At 40.6% G+C, this 21,032-nt stretch overlaps 1 protein-coding gene across 7 annotated transcripts; it reads right to left on the reverse strand.

Moving 5' to 3' along the window:
- Window positions 1–368: 368 nt before the first annotated feature.
- On the reverse strand, window positions 369–19,628 carry CNDP1 (carnosine dipeptidase 1). 7 transcript variants are annotated; one of them, XM_068671349.1, is made up of 13 exons: window positions 19,113–19,628; window positions 16,557–16,632; window positions 11,656–11,774; window positions 10,911–11,054; window positions 9,708–9,870; window positions 8,580–8,668; window positions 6,433–6,633; window positions 4,961–5,045; window positions 4,257–4,417; window positions 2,584–2,748; window positions 2,275–2,416; window positions 1,737–1,884; window positions 369–644 (listed from the first exon to the last, which is right to left on the reverse strand). In XM_068671349.1, the coding sequence occupies exons 3-13, from the start codon at window positions 11,731–11,733 to the stop codon at window positions 539–541; spliced, it is 1,482 nt and encodes a 493-aa protein (XP_068527450.1). In that variant the 5' UTR covers window positions 11,734–11,774; window positions 16,557–16,632; window positions 19,113–19,628; the 3' UTR covers window positions 369–538. The 7 variants fall into 7 exon arrangements, with proteins under 7 accessions (XP_068527450.1, XP_068527449.1, XP_068527453.1 ...); XM_068671348.1 differs by having other exon boundaries at window positions 19,066–19,628; XM_068671352.1 differs by lacking the exon at window positions 19,113–19,628 and adding an exon at window positions 16,127–16,249 and having other exon boundaries at window positions 16,557–16,617.
- Window positions 19,629–21,032: the final 1,404 nt, after the last annotated feature.

The raw sequence follows: 21,032 nt of genomic DNA on the forward strand, positions 1-21,032 counted from the left end.
TTCCTTAATTAACGCCCCTTGTGTTAACAGTGGAGATAACACCAATGAGCTTTTGTTTAAATCTGGTTGTCATTTTTGTTGTGTGTGAATTAAGTGCATATTAAAATGAAAATCACGTTTTGAAATTGAAATAAATGTTGATGTGAATTGTGTAATATTTGCTAGATGTTTTCCCTAATCAGCAAACAGAACTTTGGAGCTTTGTTGTAATTTCAAGATACATCACATGCATTTGATTTAACAACATAAATTGATGCTTTAAAAGCAACTAATAGTAGCTAATTTGATGGAAAAACACCCTTCTGATGGCAGATTTTGGCCAAAACACATTTACAATTTTTGTTGTAAAGAAAGTGACATTAAGGAACATGTATTATGCACAGCATTTATTTTTTTCCACAAATTCAGTCACATAGAATATGTGATTTACATGTTTTTCCAGACCAGGAAATTAGTAAGCCTAACACTGAAAAAAAATAAAATAAAAATAATAATAATAAAAAAAAACATGCTTTGCTAATTTTGTGATGATGGTCTATCAGTTGTTAGTCTCTGGGCTGGAAGTTTCATGTAACTGCCCACGTAGCTTTGATATCTCCAGGAAAAAGGCTGCAAACACTTTGGTTCCTTCAATGTAGTTGTGTCTGTTAAGAAGGAAAGAAGAGAATGACATCCTGTCAGGCCAGTCTGCTGTTCAGTTAGTAGTCTAGCCAAAGGTTTAAGTATATTCAACGGAGTCTGAGAGACCGGCCACCACAAAGAATTGACAAAAGATCCTAATAAAAAACACCGATTTATTAGCGGTGAGTTTAGCATGGGAAATCACTGTCAGGTCCTTACTACTGTTCTGTGTCATGACTTACTCTAATTCAGGAGAAGGGTAAGAGGAAAAACATCTTTCTGAGGAAAAAAGTGCTATGTTCTAGCTCCCCATTCATGCCTGCAGTGATGGCAAGTTTCTCAGAGTCAAGGCCATAACTGTCACAGCCAAAAGAAATGGACAGAGGTGACTTCATTTTACTCTTCTACATGAAGAGTGCAGATGTGGTTTGCTCTCACTCATTTACATTGCAAAGAATAGAAGGATAAAACAGCTTCCTGAAAAAAGGACAAAGTGCACTGAAGTTCTGGATGCCCTGGAACTGGCACTCCTCTGCAGGATTCCTTTGCAGGATTCTCAGAGAAAACTGTTTCAGTGTAAAGTATGCTGATTAGCGTCATCTGTAACCAACAGTGTTGGGGCTATACCGAGGGGAAAAAAAAATCACCTGAGAATTAATTTTAGGATGAGCTTGGCACAACCCAACTCAGAAACTGCAAGGGCAGCACTCTAATTTTGATATAGTTACACTAGTTTGGCTCGCTGCGATATAACTACACTTAACCATCAGCCTGAGTACCTCTGACTGCAACATTCAGAATGGATGCTGTGGGGAAAGGTGCCCGTATTTCATCATATTTCAGACAGAGGAAAATTTCACTGGCATGGCAATGAAAACTGCCGCTGTATGTACTTAAAGATGGAGTAGACATTTCATGAAAAACACATGTCAGTATGTGATAAATTTGGAATTCTGCTTTTTACATGGCAACACACCAGGCCTGCTGGAGACAGTAGCTTGGGACCATCCACTGGAAAGCAAAGGTTCCCATCTGTCAGTGGTTATGTGTGAGCACCAGAAGACTTCAGTTCTCCCCCCCTTCTCTTATAGCACAAACGAATGAATAAAAGGAACCTGCTTATTTTCTCATTTTGGGAGTGCTCCCCAGCATCGGCCGCTCCAATCGGAAACATTATCACCCTTTTCTGCGTTACGGTCTGAAACAGTCTGGCAATAGGAATTGTTGAACCATCCCGAATAAAATCTGGATCTTCTCCAAAAACTGAAATACATGCAAAGAATTAGTTCATTCATAAGTGAAACAAAAGATGCTTTCTTCTGTTACCAAATATCGGCAGTCTGCTCAATCACGAAGAGCTTCTAAGTAGGAACTCTATCTAAACGATGTCATGAATCAGTTGCACCCTACAAACCTCTGGCTTTGTAACTGTACATGAAAGAGCTAAACAAGTTGTTTTTTTTGGCTACTCCTGTTAAATACACCCCAGCTCAGCAAGATGTGGAGTCTGAGCTGTTCTGTCAAAATCAATGAGATATGTAAGGGCAAGTGACCATAACACTGAATTGGGAAATCCCTTTTTTTCTTTGTGGATGAGCACAGTTCTCCTGCAGACTTGCAGACACATTAAAAACTAAAAAAGAAGATGTGTACCTGTTTTTATTGCCCTTCTTGCTGCTTTATATAGTGGATCATTAACGTCAGCAACCCAGGGCTTCGCACCCAGTGGCATAGACACTTTGAGTTTGTTTGGACTGTTCCTCTTGGAAAACACGTTCTTCAAGTGCTCCTCCACCTACAGGGCAAACACCTTCCAGTTAGATGCTTTCATCTTCTTGAAATTGCTCTTACAAACAGCTAAGTGCTAGAAACACCCAGTTTACTACTGGGGTTGTGAAGTTGTGAGGTGCTAAGGTGGACTTTGGTTCACACAGTAGAAAGAACCTGGCTTTGGCTTCTTACCTGTTGTTTCACAACTGAAAGGTCCATGTAGGGGACTTGGCGAATTGAAAATTTCCCTATGACTTTTGCTGGAATGACTGTTTTAATTCCTGGTTCATGAAAAGCTCCTTCAATCCCATGAATAGAGAGTGAAGGATAACGCCACAGGTGCAGAAGTATCTCTTCCTTCAAAAAAAATAAAAAAATAGAAGAGGGGAAGAGGGTGACACTGGAACCATTCACAATTGATAGAAACAATGTGAAGACACAAAGCATTTTCCATCCGCGTTATGCTTGGAGACCTCTGTACGTTAAAGATATTTGATTTGTAATTCAAACTAGTGCTATCTTTTTAATTTTAAGAAATCCTGCTCCTTTCAGTCAACATTTGTTTCTCTGTAGAAACGTTTAGATTGAGAACAGCTTTTCATGCATGACAAGAAATGTGGAGCACTATTAAAAATATCACAGCAGTGATTTTTGTAGTGCCAAGTGAGATCAGAACAACTTCTGCTCTACCACCTACGGATCTCAGGATTTCTACAAGGAGAAACCTGTAACCAGTTTAGGCAGACCCCATTCAGTTGATACCAGGTGAGAAATCCTTCTAACAAGCACTTAAATACTACAAGAAGTAAGGGGATAATATTCAAGTTTATGCTTTTTTTTTTTTTTTTCTGGAGAAGGTAAGAAAGATAAAAATAAATAAAAATGAAACTACTTATTCTAAAGAAGGAGAGACAGTAAGAGAACACTTTTTTTTTTTTTTTTAAAAAAAAAAAAGCACCTTTTATAAGCTGGTATGTGTGCAGGACCCCAGAGCACTACTCCTTTCTTTGTACTCCATTTTTATGGCATTGGAGCTTTAAGCACACAAAAAATTTTCACCACTTCACCCACGTATGGGTAAAGCATCAAGACTCTTTACTGTTACATTATTCTTGTACATTATTAATTATTACAGTCTAGTTTAGGCCAATTCAGAAGCTTCTTCATGGAAATAAAAACATTCACATTAGAACTAATACCATTATAATTATGTTAGTAATAAAAAATGAATCACCCCTCCCTTTCTCCAAGCTGCAAGCCTTGTGCAAGGAGATTTTTCTAAGTCAGCCATCACCTGCTGTTTTTTATTTAGGAAATAACTTTTAAATTCTGGCAAAGAGAGGCTTATAGCTTTGGGTGGTTTTTGGCATGCTCAACAGACACCAAGATCAATAAACAAAATTAATGAATAAAAACCACCCCAAAACACACCAGCCTAAAGCTGCTGCCCATTTTTCAGAGCTGAATATAGGTTCTTTCCTACTCCGTAACCAGTATGCAGGGTTTTCAATGCCTACTATCTTTGGTTGGTTAGCCAGGGTATGGTGGGAGAGGATCTGCAGTGTGAGAGAGGGGGAGCCAAACTCTTTAATTTGCTCGTTTATTATTCATATTTTGGATCAACTTGCCCAGATGTGGTAACTTACATTTTCAGCACATTAATTTTATTTACCTTTTAATGCTCTGTGCTCTCTTTTTTTTTTTTTTTTTGGCCATTGACTGAAAATATCTTTCAGTCTGGCTTTGTCCATAAATGCTATGAAGGGGTGATTTAAATTCTTTCTGCTGTCCTTCTAATACATTACTTTACCTATATCTATCTGTCTACATATAAATATATGCACACCTATATATTCTTATTTTACCTTGCTACTGTAGAGGAATTTTTTCACTCCACTATTAATCTTGTGTTCTTCTATATCATATTCAATGGATTCATACAATTTCCTCTCCTCCTCTGTCAGGGCAGCGACACTGTCATAGATTCCAGGGATCTGAATATGACCCGTGGGATCCACAAGGCTGTCTATGAAGGAAGACAAAGATATCATTAAAAGTAGTACCCATTTCTTCTGCTTGGCAATCACTACACCTTTTCCCTTCTACCTAACTCTTTTGAGTTAGCCAAATGAGTAACCCTAACAACTAACTAGTAACAACTGTAGGCAGCCATCAGGTTGCCACACCTGACTTGATGTATTTTCATGTTTAGTAAGAAAAGCACTGAGCTGCTGTTTGTAGTGGGTCAACATAAGAACATCATCCTACCAGGATACAAATCTGCATTAAAACGTTGAGTTTCACTACGCATGTATGTGGGTAACCCTTAAACATCCTTGATGAACATCTGAGTATTAGACTGAAAACAGCTCAACTGCACATCTGGTCTTACCAGGGACATTGCCTTCGTCCACTGCTGTCAGCATAGCTGTGCTGAGATTTGGAAACCTGGAAATCGTGCTTCAGTTAGACTTGACTTACTCGAATCAATTAAATATGGCACTGATCTTCATTAGGCTGATTGCTAGTCATTCCCCAGCTACTCCTGAACAATGATGCACGTTATTACCCAGCAGAGCTACCAGGTCCATCAGTGGCTCGTGAATGATGCCTCCAAAAGTTCCAGAGTGAAGGTCCTTGTCACCACCCTCAACCTGTTTCAAAAACATGGCTCAGATGTAAATAGTCCCTACCTCATTCTTCCGCAGGTATTTGTTTTCCACAGGGACTGGCAGCTTTGCTTTTTTAAACGAGGCCACAAATAAATGGAAAGCTATTATGAGTTCCTATTAATGGAATAGGAAGCATCATGTCAGGAACAATCTGCTCCTGGTAAAGAGAAGAGGGCTTTGTTGTTAACCACTGGAGAGAGAAACTCAGCTGTCTGTACTACTTACAGGCACTTGAAAGCAAGGATCCCTCTCCATTCCTTCTTTTGCTTCAGTAAGATTAAGTACATCTTAAGTGTAACACCTGCATATTACTGTTTCTAACATTGCAGAATAAATGCAAAAATCTTCATAACCAAAGCAAGAAAGAACCTTACTTGTTTCACATTAAGAAAATATATGTCCAACCTTAATTCCAGATTGCAACAAATAAGAATTTAGAAGCATCTCAAATCAAACAGCCTTAGAACAGAAAAGGCATTTGCTTTATTAAATGGGTTGTTTTTCCAGACACATTTTCATTCTCAGGTTTATCTTAAACTATATTTGTGCAACAAACTTGTTTATTCTTCCCTAAACCTCATTAAATCCAACTGTCTGGTAGCAGGCAGAGACCATTTCTGATGTTTTAATATCATAATTTATCATAATCTAGACTTAGACAAATTGAATCAAGGCTGCAGAGGTTGCTTTGGTTAAAAACAAATTTCGTTCATTTTCAGACATAAAGGTTAATGTAGATTTTTCCTTTAGGTCCTTTCCTTTTTTAATCTCTCTGAATTTCTTTTATGCTTTAAGTTTTCCAGATGACAAACTTCATTTCACAATAGCTCATTTTGGCTGCTAAATACACTGCAGTGCACTGTTACTTGCTTCTGCCAATGGTTAGGGAAGTTTTGCACAGCTTTTAAACCCAGAGATCCAACTAAATTGAGTGCCTCTAGGCAGAGATGTTGCACTAACCAGTATCTGCTGCAGAGGGGCAAGAACAGCAGAAGAAATAGTGTTGGAGTGGGGTTGGGGAGTGGTGTAGGGACAATGGTGCAGGAGAATGGAGTTGATGTGAGGAAGGGGTGATGAGGGAGAGGGGCAGGAGAGTAATTGGGTAGGAAAGAGAGTGAGAGGAGAGAGTGGAGATTTCTCCTAAGTGGAGAAATGATGATTGAAGAGAACTTGATGAAAGCAAATAAGGCTTCTCACTGAAATGAGAAGGGAAATCTGCATAAGCAAGGAAGAGCACAGAAGACCTGCATTTGTAAATATTCCGCTTGCTGTCAGCCTTTCTCTGCATATAGAGACAGATGTGATCACAGGAGCATCACTGCTCACTGGTCAGAGGCCTTGCCAGCTCACACAAACCCATGTCTCTTACCTCCACAAAGAAGCAGGCGTTGCCCCGAGTCCCGTATGTGAGGGCAGGCTTCTTCTTGCTGAGCCAGAGGTTGTCCGAAATTACAATGAAATCAACATCTGAGAAAAAGCACTGTTTCTCTTCTTCAAGCAGCTTCTCTAGCCCCAAAGACCCTGCTTCTTCCATACCTTCAATTATAAACTTGAAGTTTACTGGTATAGCCTGAATGAACAGCAGAGAAGTCTGGGTAAGGAACAAGCACTTTCAAAATTAAAAAGGAATATTTAAAAAGAAAAACCAGATTGACTTGCAGTATGCAATATATTGGGAAAAGAGAGACATAGGATATACATCTTGTTTCAATAGAAGGGGTATTGATAGATACACACATACAGTTTCCCATCAAGGTTTGTTTTTCTCTACTTTTTTTTTTTTTTTAAAGGATAATGTAAAAGCAAATACCCTTTAACTTCTGTTTCCAGAAAACTTGTTAGTCTGTCATAGGGTTTCTCTTTGGTACTATTAAATACTTTAATTGCTTTGGAAAATCTGTGTAATGGCAATGGCATTTTCACAGAATATTCCCAGCCTCTTGTATTCCCACTACTAGAGCCCATGTGGGAAACACTGGCAAAGGTCCACTGCTGTTGTTTTCCCCACATGTTACCCCTCACCAGGGGTAGTCATCTGATGATAAAAATGCTGCTGGTGATTCCCTGATAGTTGTTCTTGAATCTGTAGGCCTGATAGCTCATAAGGATGCATTTCCAAGAGTAACAAAGTGAAAAATTGTGGAACAGTGAGAGTTGGAAATGCTGACCTGTCCCATAGGAGAAATAAATTTGAGCTTAGTTTCCATTCCAACTCATTTTCTCATTGCAGGCTTTAGGATGCTTTCTGTTTTAATTCAATTCTCAGATTAAACCCAGAAACAAATGTTTAGAGTTTAAATGAACTTGTGCTATGGATGGGTTCACTGATGGTTTGTCAAATGGCCCCAGAAAATTTAGAAACAAACAATTAATGTATATTGCAAGATGGCCTGTGCTGTTTTCTAAGGGAAGACCCCTAAATGACAAATATTTCTTTTCGTTTGCTTGTAAAAAATGACAAAATAGCTATTAGTGATTTGAAAAAATTGAAAAATGCAGAAAGACAGATGTATAAATTGATAATAGCTAATTTATAATAATAATTAGGTAATAATAATCATTACCTAATAGTAGGCAAATAACATCATGTGTTTGTGTATTAGAACTTAGGGGCACCAAGGTAGATTCAGTCCCACTGATGAAAGAAAACCATTAGCTTTCCAGAGGCTGCACAAAGGCTTTAAAAGCCAAGACTTGCAACTCAGTCTGTCTCATGTTGTACCAGAGGGAGACAACTGTTTTTGTTTTTTTTTTAATCAATCTAACAAAATGTGTTGTGTAAAGTCACCCTAAAGGGTGTTTGCTGATGAACTTAAAAACTTAGAGTATATGTTGGCTTAATTTTGCACTGGGGATAAAACTACCACAAAAGTCTTAAACATGCAGACTGATTTAATGATAACTATGTTGGCCATTGTAGAGTTTAGGCAAGAGTTTGGTTCTTAGACCTATGGCAGTCTCTAGGCAAATATATTTGTACTTGGTTAATGCACACATTCAAAGCATTTTCTGTCATAGATCTACTGTTGAAAGAACATCCCACTAGGAATAAGCATTTTAGGTGCTTTCTTCACGCATACACAAACTGAAGGTAACTTGCAGGTAGCCAAGGCCAAAGACCAGCAGAATTTAACAGTGGAGATGAGACTTCATCACCATTCCCTGATGTATGTTATTTTACCATTTAAAAAACTATCAAGAAAATAGGGTAACAAAATTGTATAACGTATGTAATACAAATTAAATGCTTCCCCTAGTTTGTTTTCCTTTGCAGGGCAATGACAGCAAAACTATTTCTACATTGCATAAAGGCCACTCAATATAAAAATACCCAAATATGTATTTGTACTGGAGTGAAAACAGTGCCCTGGAATATAGCATTAGAAATAAGCTGATATTTCAAAATACACATAGTCTGTTGGGACAGAGAGGCATTATCTATGTCACAAGAAGGTAAACGCATTCCTCCAGAGAGGTACTGTAGTAATGACTAACTAATTCCTCACTGATACCTACTAATTTCAAGGCTCTAAATGTTTCCACTGCATTTATCCAAGCTAAGACTGGTCCTTTATTATCTGTTGATCCACGGCCATAGAGATTTCCTTATTAAGAGAAAAAAAAAAAAAGATGAAAGTTTTCAAGCAATCTTTGAAACTTCTCAGGTCACTTCAATGCAATCAGCAAATTCCTGGTGCAGCAAAAGCTTCAAAAGAGGTGTGTCAAGAGAGGTATCAGCACAATCAGAATTTTACTGACTTGTTAATACCAATTTCTGGAGTTCCACTTTTGTTCTTAAGATCTGTTTCATAAAATCATAAAACCATTAAGGCTGGAAGAGACCTTCAAGATCATCTGGTCCAACCATCACCCTACTACCAATATCACCCATTAAACCATGCCCCTAAGCACCAGGTCCTACAGGTATATGTACAGAACATTTCTTTTTTTTTTTTTTTTTTAGCATTCAACCATACAGCTATATACAGGAATAGATTTTGGTTTCATGTACAGCAATATATACCTATGTCAATCCCCACTGGAGGCAGAAGAGTTACCCCAATAAAGCTGTTTGGAACCAGTCCCAGCAGATGGGAAAGGGTGACTTAATGGTTATGGTACTGGGAACCAGGATCTCTGGGCTCTTGGGCTTACTCATCCTCTAACCTGCCATCCCACATTTGTCTTCCATAAATGAAAAGAGCTTTCCATGCTCTGCTGATTGCAGGGGAAGGGTTGCTACGTGAAGAAGGGCCCGACCTTCTCCCACCCAAATGTTCCTAAGCTCCAATGTGGTGGGTGGAGGTGCTAAAGGATTATGAAGCAAGAACAGAAAGGGTGAGGAAGGACAATGATTGATCCAACAACACAACAAGAACCTTAAGGCAGAAATGGACTCTAATGAACACTCTGTAAAGTGACATTAACCTCACGTGGCTTTTCCACACCAAATATTAAGCAGTCAGTGATGAGTCTCACCAGTCACAGCATGACATCAAGATGTAAAGCTGCTGGATTTGTCCCATAGATTTCTGTGGGAGAAGAGCTCGTGCTGTAGTTAAGTGTACAAGGAACGTCCTTCTACTGGAGATCCCAGAGTCACAGATCCAAATAATGACACAAAAACTATGACCAGGTACACACCATCAATTTCGGTCAATGTGTAAGGGTCAGTTTTCCAGCCATCTTCCCTTCTGGCAGGCTGCACGTCCACGTGGCCATAGAAACAGACAGTGGGGTTTTGTGGATCCTTGCCAAGCTCCCCGAGAATAACAGGTGGCAGTGGGAGGTGCTGGCCATCAGGGAGCTATAAAGTAATATTAAAAAAGCAACAAAGGAAAAAAAAAAAAAAAACTTTGAAAACTTGCAAACGTTGTAAAAAGAACTGGAATTCTCAGTACTGAAAATGTTTCTGCCTACTCAGTTGGCTCTAATTTGATCAGGTCCTTAAATCTGATTTTGAATCCAGATCTAACCTACCCAGAGGAATTAAGATTTTCTCCCCAACTGTTCAGGTTTTTCCAGGGCTATACAGAGTTCTAATGTTGCTCTGTCATAAATGCACTCTTTAATAAACTTTGTCTTCTCTACTGCTGGGAGGTAAAAGTCAACTGTGTGCTATAGTGACAAAAGCATATGCTGTGGCATTAAAATAGTCAAAAGCCACACAGAAACTCGTGGGGATTGATTTTGCAACAGACAGATGGCAGGAGGCCTGCAACTTCAAATAACAAAACAAAATAAAGTTTTCCTGGCAGGATGCAGCAGCAGCTATTTAGGAATGTTTTTTAGGTTGAGGTTCCAAACTAATCCTATAATTTGTAGGTATACAGAACAGATCTCCACGTTGGCTGAAAGAGGCTGGGTGTCTCACAGGAGTGGGAAATAAGAAGTAAATAATGTGTATACTCCCCTGTATTCACAATAATATGGGTTTGTATTGGTCTGTTGCAATACCAAAGTATAGCAGCTTCTTGCTCAACAATCAAAGGAAAATAATGGTTTTAAGGGAAACAATATTTTGGCCCTAGACAGAGATGCATCTCTGGTGTCTGCTCCTACAACAGGTCATCCATTCCTTGCTGTGGGAGACACAGGCTGTTGCTATATAACTTGCCAACCATAATTGCACGTGTGGTCTCCTAAGCCTGCTGGTAATCAGTCTGAGGAGGGGCTGAACTCAGCAGGTATCGTGTGGCTGTGGGACTGTTGATAAATTGTCATCTAGCTACCAAAAATACCAGTAAGTCATAAGAGATATATGCATATACGTAGCGTTGAAAGTAGTAGGCAGAACACGATAGATGTGGAGGTGTGACATTTTACATACAAGAAAAGGACAGGCACCTGATGTGACCCCAGGTTTACTGAATTAACAGTGGCTCCCAAAGCTGCAAGTTTGCTTGCTGCCAACGCCATCATTCGCATGACTTCTTTCCTCAGGCCTGGTTGCACAGAGTCGCTTTCCACAGCCACCCATTCCTTGAGATCCTGTGCAGGAGGACAAGTACAGCTCAATAAGGTTTAAATGAGGTCTAATGGGTCTAAAACCCAGGAATCCGTGGTTGGCCTGTGGATATGTAAAGCTTCTTATTAGAAGACAGTTTTCCTTCCATCCTGTCACAACAACATCGTGGAAGCTGTAGTTTTCTACCTGATAAAGGTTAGGCAAGAGCTAGGATCATCTTTCTTGTGCCTACAGTGTACACATCAGCTCATCAGAGCCCCCAGCACATCATCAGAGCCCGATGCTGTCACTTCTCTGCAGAGCTCCCTTGTAGACAGAGGCAGGAGCTGCCTCTCCTGTTCAGGTGCATTTTGGCTTGGTGGAGCCTTTCTGTGCCCACACCTGGAGGATGCCTACAGCCACCTGCTCTGTGGGGGTCCATGCAATTCCTACTTCCTAATACAGTGTCCCCAGTACTGACTGTCCCCTTGCAACCTTGCTTTGTGGCACAGATGTGGCACACCTGATGCCAGATCCCAAACCCTGCTGTTACCTTAGTGGCAAATGCTCATCTGGCATGTGGAGCACGGGCCTCCGGGACATTACTGCTGCCCTCCAGCCGCTTCCCTGCAATATAGTTCTTACCTTAATGAAATCACTTTGATGCAGATCAATGTACTGGAAGATCTCAGTGTCCAATGCTGAAGAGGATGCGGAGGACATTCCTTCCTTGAAGGGCAGCTCGAGGGTGAGGTGGACAGTATCTGAAAGTTAAAGATAAAATTCAACATCAGAGACACCCTGCAATATGCATGTTTGTTCATTGCTGAAAACCATAGACAACTGCAAAACACTGAGCCTTATTTAAGTCTCATTTAATTCCTTCAGGCCATGAGAGAGGATGTCTGAGACATTTCATCACATAAAGTCTGAAATCAATTCATAACTAATTTTCTGAAAGAAAAAAATGTGGGGAAAAAAATGACCAAGGAGTAAATAGCTTTACAATTTCTGCTTTATAAGGAAATAAAGGGAACTGTTTTCCAAAGAAATTCTTGCTGCATCATTTCTCAATGCACAAACCTCACACTGCGCATTCTGCAAAGGCGGCTGCAGGGGAAGACTTGCAAACACCAACACGCACCATCTGCCCAGGGGACTCATCTTTCTTCCTCTTCTCCAGAAAGAGAGAGAAAAATGGATTCCCTGACACACGTTGTGTGTTTCACATGAATAAGGGATAGCAATCCCAGCGCAGGAGAGTAGCTCCAGCAAATAGCTTCTGCAGTTGAATAAGAACAGCAGCAATACCGAAACACTCGATGAGTGCAGAAGTCATTTAGTACTTACAAACCTCTCTGTGCCTTGTTTTTCACAAGATGGGTGAAGATTTAAAAACCATAGTATTTTGGTGCTTTTCTTCCTTTCTGCAGTTTTCCTTTCTTGTCTCCCTGAAGTGCCTGCTGTAGTTCCTGAATCAGTGTTAGCCAAGTAACACGTAGAGGGTGGGGCTAAATTCAGAATAGCTGCTGTATTGGGCTGTGCAATGCGATGGGTCCCAAGGTCAAGACCTAACACGTTGACTTGAAAAATACTCTATGCTGAGGATGAAACACGCAGTTGCAGGTCCATACCTAACTCCTTAATTCTGATGCACTGTTAAGATAATAGTCTGTAGCAATAATAATAATTTCAATTGCATTTCACTGACAGAGAAAGAAGATGGAAAACCCATGTTATGAACAAGAGGAGGAAGAGGAAGTAAGGAGAGGAGGGGAGTGGAAAGAAGAACTGGGGTTATTCCGCCTGGGAAACAAGCAGATGGGTAAGGCACTCCAGCACCCAGTGACACGGTGTCCTTCCAGCAATGGACACAGCCACTTCTACTGCAATGGTACTTGAAACATGCAAAAATAATAATAAAAAAAATAATAATAAAGAAAATTCAAGGGTAAGCATGGTCTTTTAACCCAGTCAGGTAGTTCATCTCCTACACCTCAGTTACTCCAGAGAGTCTGGAGGTTTGATCTTTAAAATCAAACTAGAGCCAGCAAATCTCTAAGCAAAAAAACGCTTTTGTGACTCCACTGTTGACCTAAAAGCCTGCAAGACCTGTTTTTAAACAGTAAGGAGTTTGCCCTCCTGTCAAAGCACAATTACCTGTAAAAACTGCAGATCAGTTTTTCTATAGGGAAAAATGAGAAAAAAAACAGCTTTGTGGACACTCTCCGAAACACTGCCTCCATCACACATTCTGGGAACTTGGTGAAGGACAGATCTAGAAGTTGAGGGGCGATTATAGAGATCCTGTCTGCATGAAGCGTAGGCCTCATTTTCCAACCTTTCATTGCAAGCAAGGTTACATCTATCCTGCCTGTGACACAGCTCACTCTGTGAAGCCCCAGTGCACTAGATCTGATCACCAGAGTCCAGCTCCTGATGCTGGAAGGACTGGTGTTACAAGAGACCAAATACCAGTTTCACAGCAGAGCGAAGCGTCAAAGCACAGATACAGAGATGATTTGTTGATTGAGGCAAAACAAATCCAAACCCAGGGGATTTTTAGGATAGAGATATTAAGCACTGAAACATTACATGACACCAAGCTGAGTGGTGTAGTTGATACTAAAGAAGGAAGGGATGCCATCCTTGACAAGCTGAGAAGTGGGCCCACATGAACCTAACGAGGTTCAAGAAGTTCAAGTGCAAGGTGCTGCACCTGGGTTGGGGCAATCCTGGACATAGGCACAGTCCGGAAGAAGAACTCATTGAGGGCAGCCCTGCAGAGGAGGACTTGGGGGTTGTGGTGGATGAAAAGGTCAACACGAGCCAGCAGTGCATGCTTGCAGCCCAGAAGGCCAACTGCATCCTGGGCTACATCAATAGCAGGTAGAGGGAGGTGATTGTCCCCCTCTGCTCTGCCATTGCGTGGCCTCACTTGGAGTCCTGTGCCCAGGTCTGGGGCCCCCAGCACAAGAATAGTTTTAAACTACATGTAAAAGAGGACAAATTTAGATTGGAGGTTAGGAGGAAATCCTTCACTCAGAGGGTGGTGAGGCCTCTGAGGCTGCCCAGAGAAGCTGTGGATGCCCCATCCCTGGTGGTGCTCGAGGCAAGGTTGGACGAGGCCCTGGGCAACCTGGTCTAGTGGGTGGCATCCCTGCCCATGGCAGGGGGCTGGAACAGGATGGTCTTTAAGGTCCCTTCCAACCAGAGTCATTCTGTGATTATTTAAATGCTAAGACTTTCTGTGGAGAAAGTGATAATAGTAAGTACATAATAAGTGATTATAATAATAAGTACAACTTCATTTTAACCATCAGCAGGTCTGCAGAGAGCGAAGGTTGTCTTTATGCTGATCTTTATTGCAGACGTCACAGCTTCCTGCTCAGAGCTCCTCAGGGAGCTGGTCCCCATATGGGGAAAAGAGGATGGGTCACAGCCTGTCTTCATAGCAGAGGTGCTCCAGCCCTCTGATCACATTTGCGGCCCTCCTCTGGGCTTGCTCTAATAGGTTCATGTCCTTCTTGTGCCAAGGGCCCCAGAGCTGAACACATTAATAGTTGTTAAAGTAGCCAAGCTAATACAATGTACGAACTTTGGTTTCTTCATCATACATGATTTTCCCTCTTTCTCTTCAAATATTCAATTTTTCTGAATTCCATGCATTTTCTTTCTAAAAATAATGAGTACATAGTTTGCAGCTTAGAGTGACTTGATGGAATGCAGTTCTTTTAATATTACATGAAGGTCATAGTCACAAAAAGTTGCTTTTACTTGGGGAAAAGTGCTATAGTGATGGTATCCTCCTCTGCTTATGTTACATGCAAATGACCTGGAAGGATGCAGACAAGAGGCATATGTCTTCAAGTCATGTTTCATTAGCTTTTAACTGCTTAAGAAAATGAAAGAAGGCAAATTAAACACTGTGGAAGGAAAAAGAAAAAAAGAAAGAAACATTAAAGAAAGCAAAACATCCTAGGAATAAATGAAATAGTTATTTGAGATTTCCCAGAGACAGACTTCAATAAAAGTTTATAGAAAACACAAAAATGGTTGCTTTCATTACACAGATAAGCACGAACAGTGGCAAAGTTCAGCAAATGAGTGCAAGGAGATACTTACAGAGTCCTCTGAAGTAGCAGAGCATACCAAACACAAGTCAAACAAGAAATTAGGTAACAGCTATGTTGTGCTGCAGTTCGTGGAAGGAGGGAAGCAGCACGTCAATGCATTGCTCATGCACAAACAACGCTGATGGAAAGCATTTAGACAGTATAGGGAAAAGTTTGTGTAAGGAACATAGTCTGATAAAGGAGTAGAAAGATTTCAGGCAAGGCTAAAATAGCTCAGAGTTGCAAGGAGGGGAACAACAATGTGAAAGGGTGATAAAGCCTGCAAAAGAAAAACATCAAACAAAGACTTCAGTGTTCAATTTCGAGTGTATTTGATATGATCTCATTCTAAAATTGCAGTTGCTGCCTTATGGAAAAAAAGTAATATGACTATTTTTAGAAATAATGTCTGACAGTCGCACAGTTTCTCTTCCTTCATTCCTTTGCAATAAGAACATTTTGTGTCTCACTTCCTTCCATCTCACCAGTACCGTTAAAAGAAAACTTAGCATCCTTAGGGGATGATTTAATAAAGAAATTTAGGTTGATTTTTTTTTTTTTTTTAACCATGATGAATCTGTGATATACTATCAGCTAAGCTTACAAAGATTCAAGAAGCAGCTCCTGAATGTGTTGTACTGCCCTCCTCCCCCTTCCTGGCACGTATAGGTTGCAGTGCTCCCTGAGATGCTGAGATACAGCATTTGATTGGGGCGTGGGGAGGGATTGCTAATAAACACTGAACATTTTGCAACCAACCCACAGGAAAATAAAGTCAGAAATCACCTAGTCAGCCAAAAGTATAAAAGAACAATTGACATGAAAAGAAATAAACATGCATACAGTGGTAGGAGCTAGCTGATTGAACCAGTGGTGGTGGGCTCCCTCAGAAGGAACCTTCCCTCTACGTAATCGCCATCGGGGAAGATAACTGAGATACCTGGGTTTTTATTTAACTTCCTTTAACAACGTTCAACATTTAACACTGATAAGTGGCCTACCTTTGGTGGAAGCAGGCAATCAAGCCTCTGTTGCCTCTCCAGCTAAGGGTGTGAGGCTCTGCGAGGTGGCGAATCGAGGCAACGGCTCTTGAGCCAAGCCCTGATCACGTGCAGTCACTGGAGCTGTAATGACCACAAGCTGCAGAGGTACAGACACAGGCACAAAACTTGCCCACATTTGGAGGTGGTTAAAGAAATAGCATCATGCCCAGCAAGCTGTGTGACAGCAAGGATTGGGTTTGGTGGAGAGCACAGGTAAAACCTGGCATTGCTAGCAGATGAGGAAACCCCTCCAGGGTGTTTCAGAGAACGGCAATGACAGACCCAGCACTTCCTGATCAAGTTGACCCCTTAGAGAAAAAAATCAAGACCCTGTCTATCAGCACTGCTTTACTGTATTGTGGATGATATTAAAGAAGAAAATCCTCACCTCTTTGTATGCCCTTGTTTTGCAGCTGCTGCTATGGCTGGTGATGAGACTGAGCTGGAAAGGTCTCCTCTGCCACCTGCAGAACAGGGATATTTTATGTCCGTTCACCGATGTGTTCTGCAATTATGAAGGGTTACTTGAGAGTTAAAGATTAACTCTTGGTTTAGATGTTTAATTCTGCTTCTCTATCATATAATAATCCAAGCAGGATATCCAAATCACTACCACACCAACTCGGTAGGGCTTTTCCCATTCCCTTTCCTCTTCCTTTCCTCTCTGGCCGTTCTCTGGAAGTGCTGGATCCTAGCAGTAACCTCAGCATCAGAAAACATTCGGGCAATGCTGGTAAGTATTGCTGCTTTACAGAGGCATTTTAAAGAAGATAGATTTTGTTTGTGGCCTTTATTTGGAAAATGGAAAGGAAAAAATTTCTATTAAGGGGAAAAATTTATCCCAGGCAGTGATATTTCACTCTTTGGCCACTGAGGAGAAGTAATTCACTATTTTTCTAAGAAATTTTTTTTTTTTGGGCTTGTCTGCTCATTGGTTTGCAGTCAGATAAACACCGGTTTAAGAAGATCCTTGCTCTTTTCATAGAAAAAATGTTCATATGAAAGAATAACAGGAGGTACTGTAGTTACATGTGCTAGCATGCAAAGCTGAGCTACTAGTCTGGTTCTTAACACCCTTAAAACACAGTGAGTACCAAAAGGAAAGCCACACTACACATGAAGAATATTTACTATATTCTGACTTGTTGGGCGTTGTACTGACTTAGATGTGGATAGTTTCATCTTTTTGCTGCCATATCTTCCATACAAGAAGTCCTCTGAACTCGTAGCAAATCTCTCATTTTATGTATTATCATTATGGTTCTCCATCCACTTTGAAAGCACTGCTGTTCCCATGGTCAGATTCAGTACTAACATTTTGTACTAACAACCATCAGTCTAGCAAGTGAGGTCCTATCTCAGAGCATTACAAAGACCTTTTCATTTAAGGTATTTGCTCTGCCATTAATATAAATTAATATAAAGCTCATTTGCAAATGAAGTACAAAAGTTGGGGGAAAATTAAGAGTTTATTTGCATTTATTTAAAATGTTTCTATTTTTACATAAATACTTTCCTTCCTTCACTTTACAACTGTTTCTTACTGGAGTTACTCCTGACTTACAATACTAGGTGTAAGATTAGAAATAGGTCAACTACATTTGTAGTCATTTAACTGCCTATTTATCACTTTATACTGCCAAAAAACAATATGATTGCTGGGGGGTGAGGTGGGAGAAAGAGTGATTATAACTCTGTAACTTGTAAGGAGCAATTAGCAATGAAATAATATCATACCCTATAACTTGGAACAAGGTTTAGAGTCCAGAGCATAAGAGAGTTATTGTTTGATGGTTGTTATCCCATTTATGGAGGATCATAAACATTGACAACATTGCTTAGAAGCCTTTCTACATACGGGCAGTTTTATCTCCTTCATAAAAGCACTGTGATGGTAGCTGATTAACTGCAGGAAAGGCTAACTTATAAGGACAGGTGAAGAACTCTACTCGAATAGTTTGGCTAAATGTTGACAAGGATACCTCCTCCTTGGAATACAGTACGTGTTTAAGCAGGAGGAAATCAGTTACAGGAAATTAAGAGAAGAACTAAAAGAGCAGGATATAGAAAAGGAGCACCAATGCCTTTGTTTCTCTTGTCCTTTGAAAAATTAAGCTATCCAGGGCAGAGATGGTCTCCTGCTGAGTTTCTCTTACTACATTAGGACGGCAGCCTCGCTTGTTAATGAGGAGTTGATGCAAATAAGAGTAACTTAATTTCAGTGGCATTTAAGCAAAACTAGCATGCCTTAATTGTTACCTTAATTAAAAAGGTATCTTAACTAACAACAGTAGTAAGTTTGAGTGAGCAAATACATAAGAAATATGCTGTGGGGAGGAATACTTCATTGGCAGAGAAATTATATGATGGTTTTCAGGACTACCTGTCACTCTCTAAGCAATTACCTCTAGCTCCAGCCAGCTCTTTTTCATTTCTTGAAGGTGTATTTCAGGAGAAGTGGGAAGATATTGTAAAGTCATAATCAGTGGTACCTGGTTATTATTGCAGCCTACTGTCATTTCTCAATACACCGCCTCCATAAAACTGAAATTATCCTTGTCTCCTAGTAGTGTAAATGTGGAACGGAGAGGCCCCTCCACACAACTCCCCCAAATATCTCTCCCTTTCTAGGATTTCTGTGTCTGCTCCCTGTGTGGCAGCAGCAAGCCCTTCCACCTCCTCACTCCTACCCACTTCATGCTGCAGTTTCAGGAGAATTTCCCTGCCATCATCTTTGGAGATGATCCTGACTGATGCCAAAATATGAGACCAGAATTAATGCAGTGCTTCCCACTGCAAAAAGCTGTCAGACAGAGGAATGAGATTGCACTGGTAGGGAAGTAAAGAATCCCGAGCGACTGAATAAACAGTTGTTACCTGAACATTGATAATCCCACCTGGGTATGGCTGTGGAAGGAGGCTAATTTAGGAAAAACCTTCGTACCCAGGCAAGAGGTCACACAGTGCTTCATGATGGCTACAGACTGTACTCCATATGAAGCAACGATGCTTAGCACCTCCCAGGAACAGGGCCACCAAGGTTCAAGACACTCTGAAACACCGTGTTCTCATCATTTGGCAGCCAGTTCAGCAAGCACTTTGTACACAGATCTCTGAGTATGCAGAGTTTAAATGACAGCCTGGGGAAGAACAAACAAGTCCATGGTCAAGCATCTTTTCCACTTCAGTGCATTGTATGCAGGGATAGGAGACTATTTTTTCCAAGAGCAAAATCTGTAAACTTTAACAGTTATGCAGAAGTATTTTCAGATAATAATCATGCTGAAGTGATGGCAAGAGGTTATTCCAGTCTCGATATCCTTCGGACAGCTTTGCTCAGCCAAACCACAGCAGCATTCCCCTGAGGGTGATTAATGCCCTCCATGCAGGTGAGGCTCTTACCCTGTAGATAATTCATACCCAGACAGCAGCTATGCAGCAGCTAGAGGCTGGCTTTACAAGTTTGTGGCATTAGGTTGATGCTAACCATGCAGAACGTGTTTAGGCAGCTCTTCTAGATAATAGAATATTATCTAGAAGATGTGGTATAGAATAAATACCACTGTCTTCCAGAAGTAAGTTCTATGGTGCATGGGAGTTGGCAGAGGCAGGAGACAAGTAGCTGAGGTGGTGTGCACCATGCCCCCTCTTCCACACCATGCCTTTGAGGCCGGAGTACTTGTGGCACTTTGCTGATGTCCATGTCCCAGAATCAGCAGGCTTTGAAGAAAGCCTGTGAGTGTTTTTCCATTGCAGCCATCCTGTCTTTGAAGGCAAACTGTGAGAATGCCAAAGCAAGCAGAGGGGTTCTTTTGTTAACAAACAGGATTCACTCTAAAATAGCTTGTAAAATATGTAAAAATACAAGAACTGTTCATACACGTATGAATATACTTGCACATGTATATGCATATGTGCATGCAAACACATCTTGCATCTCACGGCAGCAGATGTTACTGTTGGAAGGTCTGTGTGTCTGTAACATCCTTGAGGAGGAGCGTGAGGTATTTTACAGCACATCTCTTCTATCAAAGCGCCCCTGTTTATATTAAGGGTAAAATAAATGCTGCTAGAGCCCAGAGCAGACATGCACGTTAAGTTGAGCCTCTGTACCAGTGATGTGTTATGCAAATCATGCCATCGATGGCCCATTTTTGTGAAAGATGAGATATCATCTCAACAAAAGCAGAGACAGATAATTACAAGACTGGTGCCGTTGGTTAGAAAACTAATTCATATCTAGACACCTTATTAAATGCCTGCACGTAGGCTCTGAGCCTGCTAACAAGTGAAGTGGATCCTTGACAAGCGGATTAAGATCTTTGGATGAGGTGCTATAATCTTAATTACAATTTCTGTGGAAAACGGGCCCCTACTTGTTCCACCAGGATTTATAGTCTGGACTTAAAATGTTTTCCCTACAGATAAGTATTTTTTGCTCTGTTACAGAATCTTCAAGTGGAGGAGAGGCTTCTTGTATGTTCAAACAGCCTTCCAATAAAAGTGCAGCACGTGCCTTGACATGGCTTAAAAGGCAGTGATGGCTTCGCATTTTTTGTACTAAAGGAACCTGAACATTTAGAAATGATGGTTTCATAGCTTTTAGCTTCAGAGGAATCAGTTCTGAAAATCAGTTTTGGATATAAACCATTAATCCAACCTTTAATCCCACACTCCACGTGCCTAAATCCTTAAATAAACTTTGGAATTTCGGTTGAAATATTTTAAATAATTCATAAATATGCATAAAGACTGTATCCATTCACTGCACTTCAGAGGGATGGACATCACATATTGGATACACATTGCCTGAATGACAAGACTCGTGCACTTAAGATGAGTAACACATCCCTGCCTTTGGTTT

This window comes from Anas acuta, chromosome 2 (assembly GCF_963932015.1).
Source record: "Anas acuta chromosome 2, bAnaAcu1.1, whole genome shotgun sequence".
Classification (NCBI taxonomy): domain Eukaryota; kingdom Metazoa; phylum Chordata; class Aves; order Anseriformes; family Anatidae; genus Anas; species Anas acuta.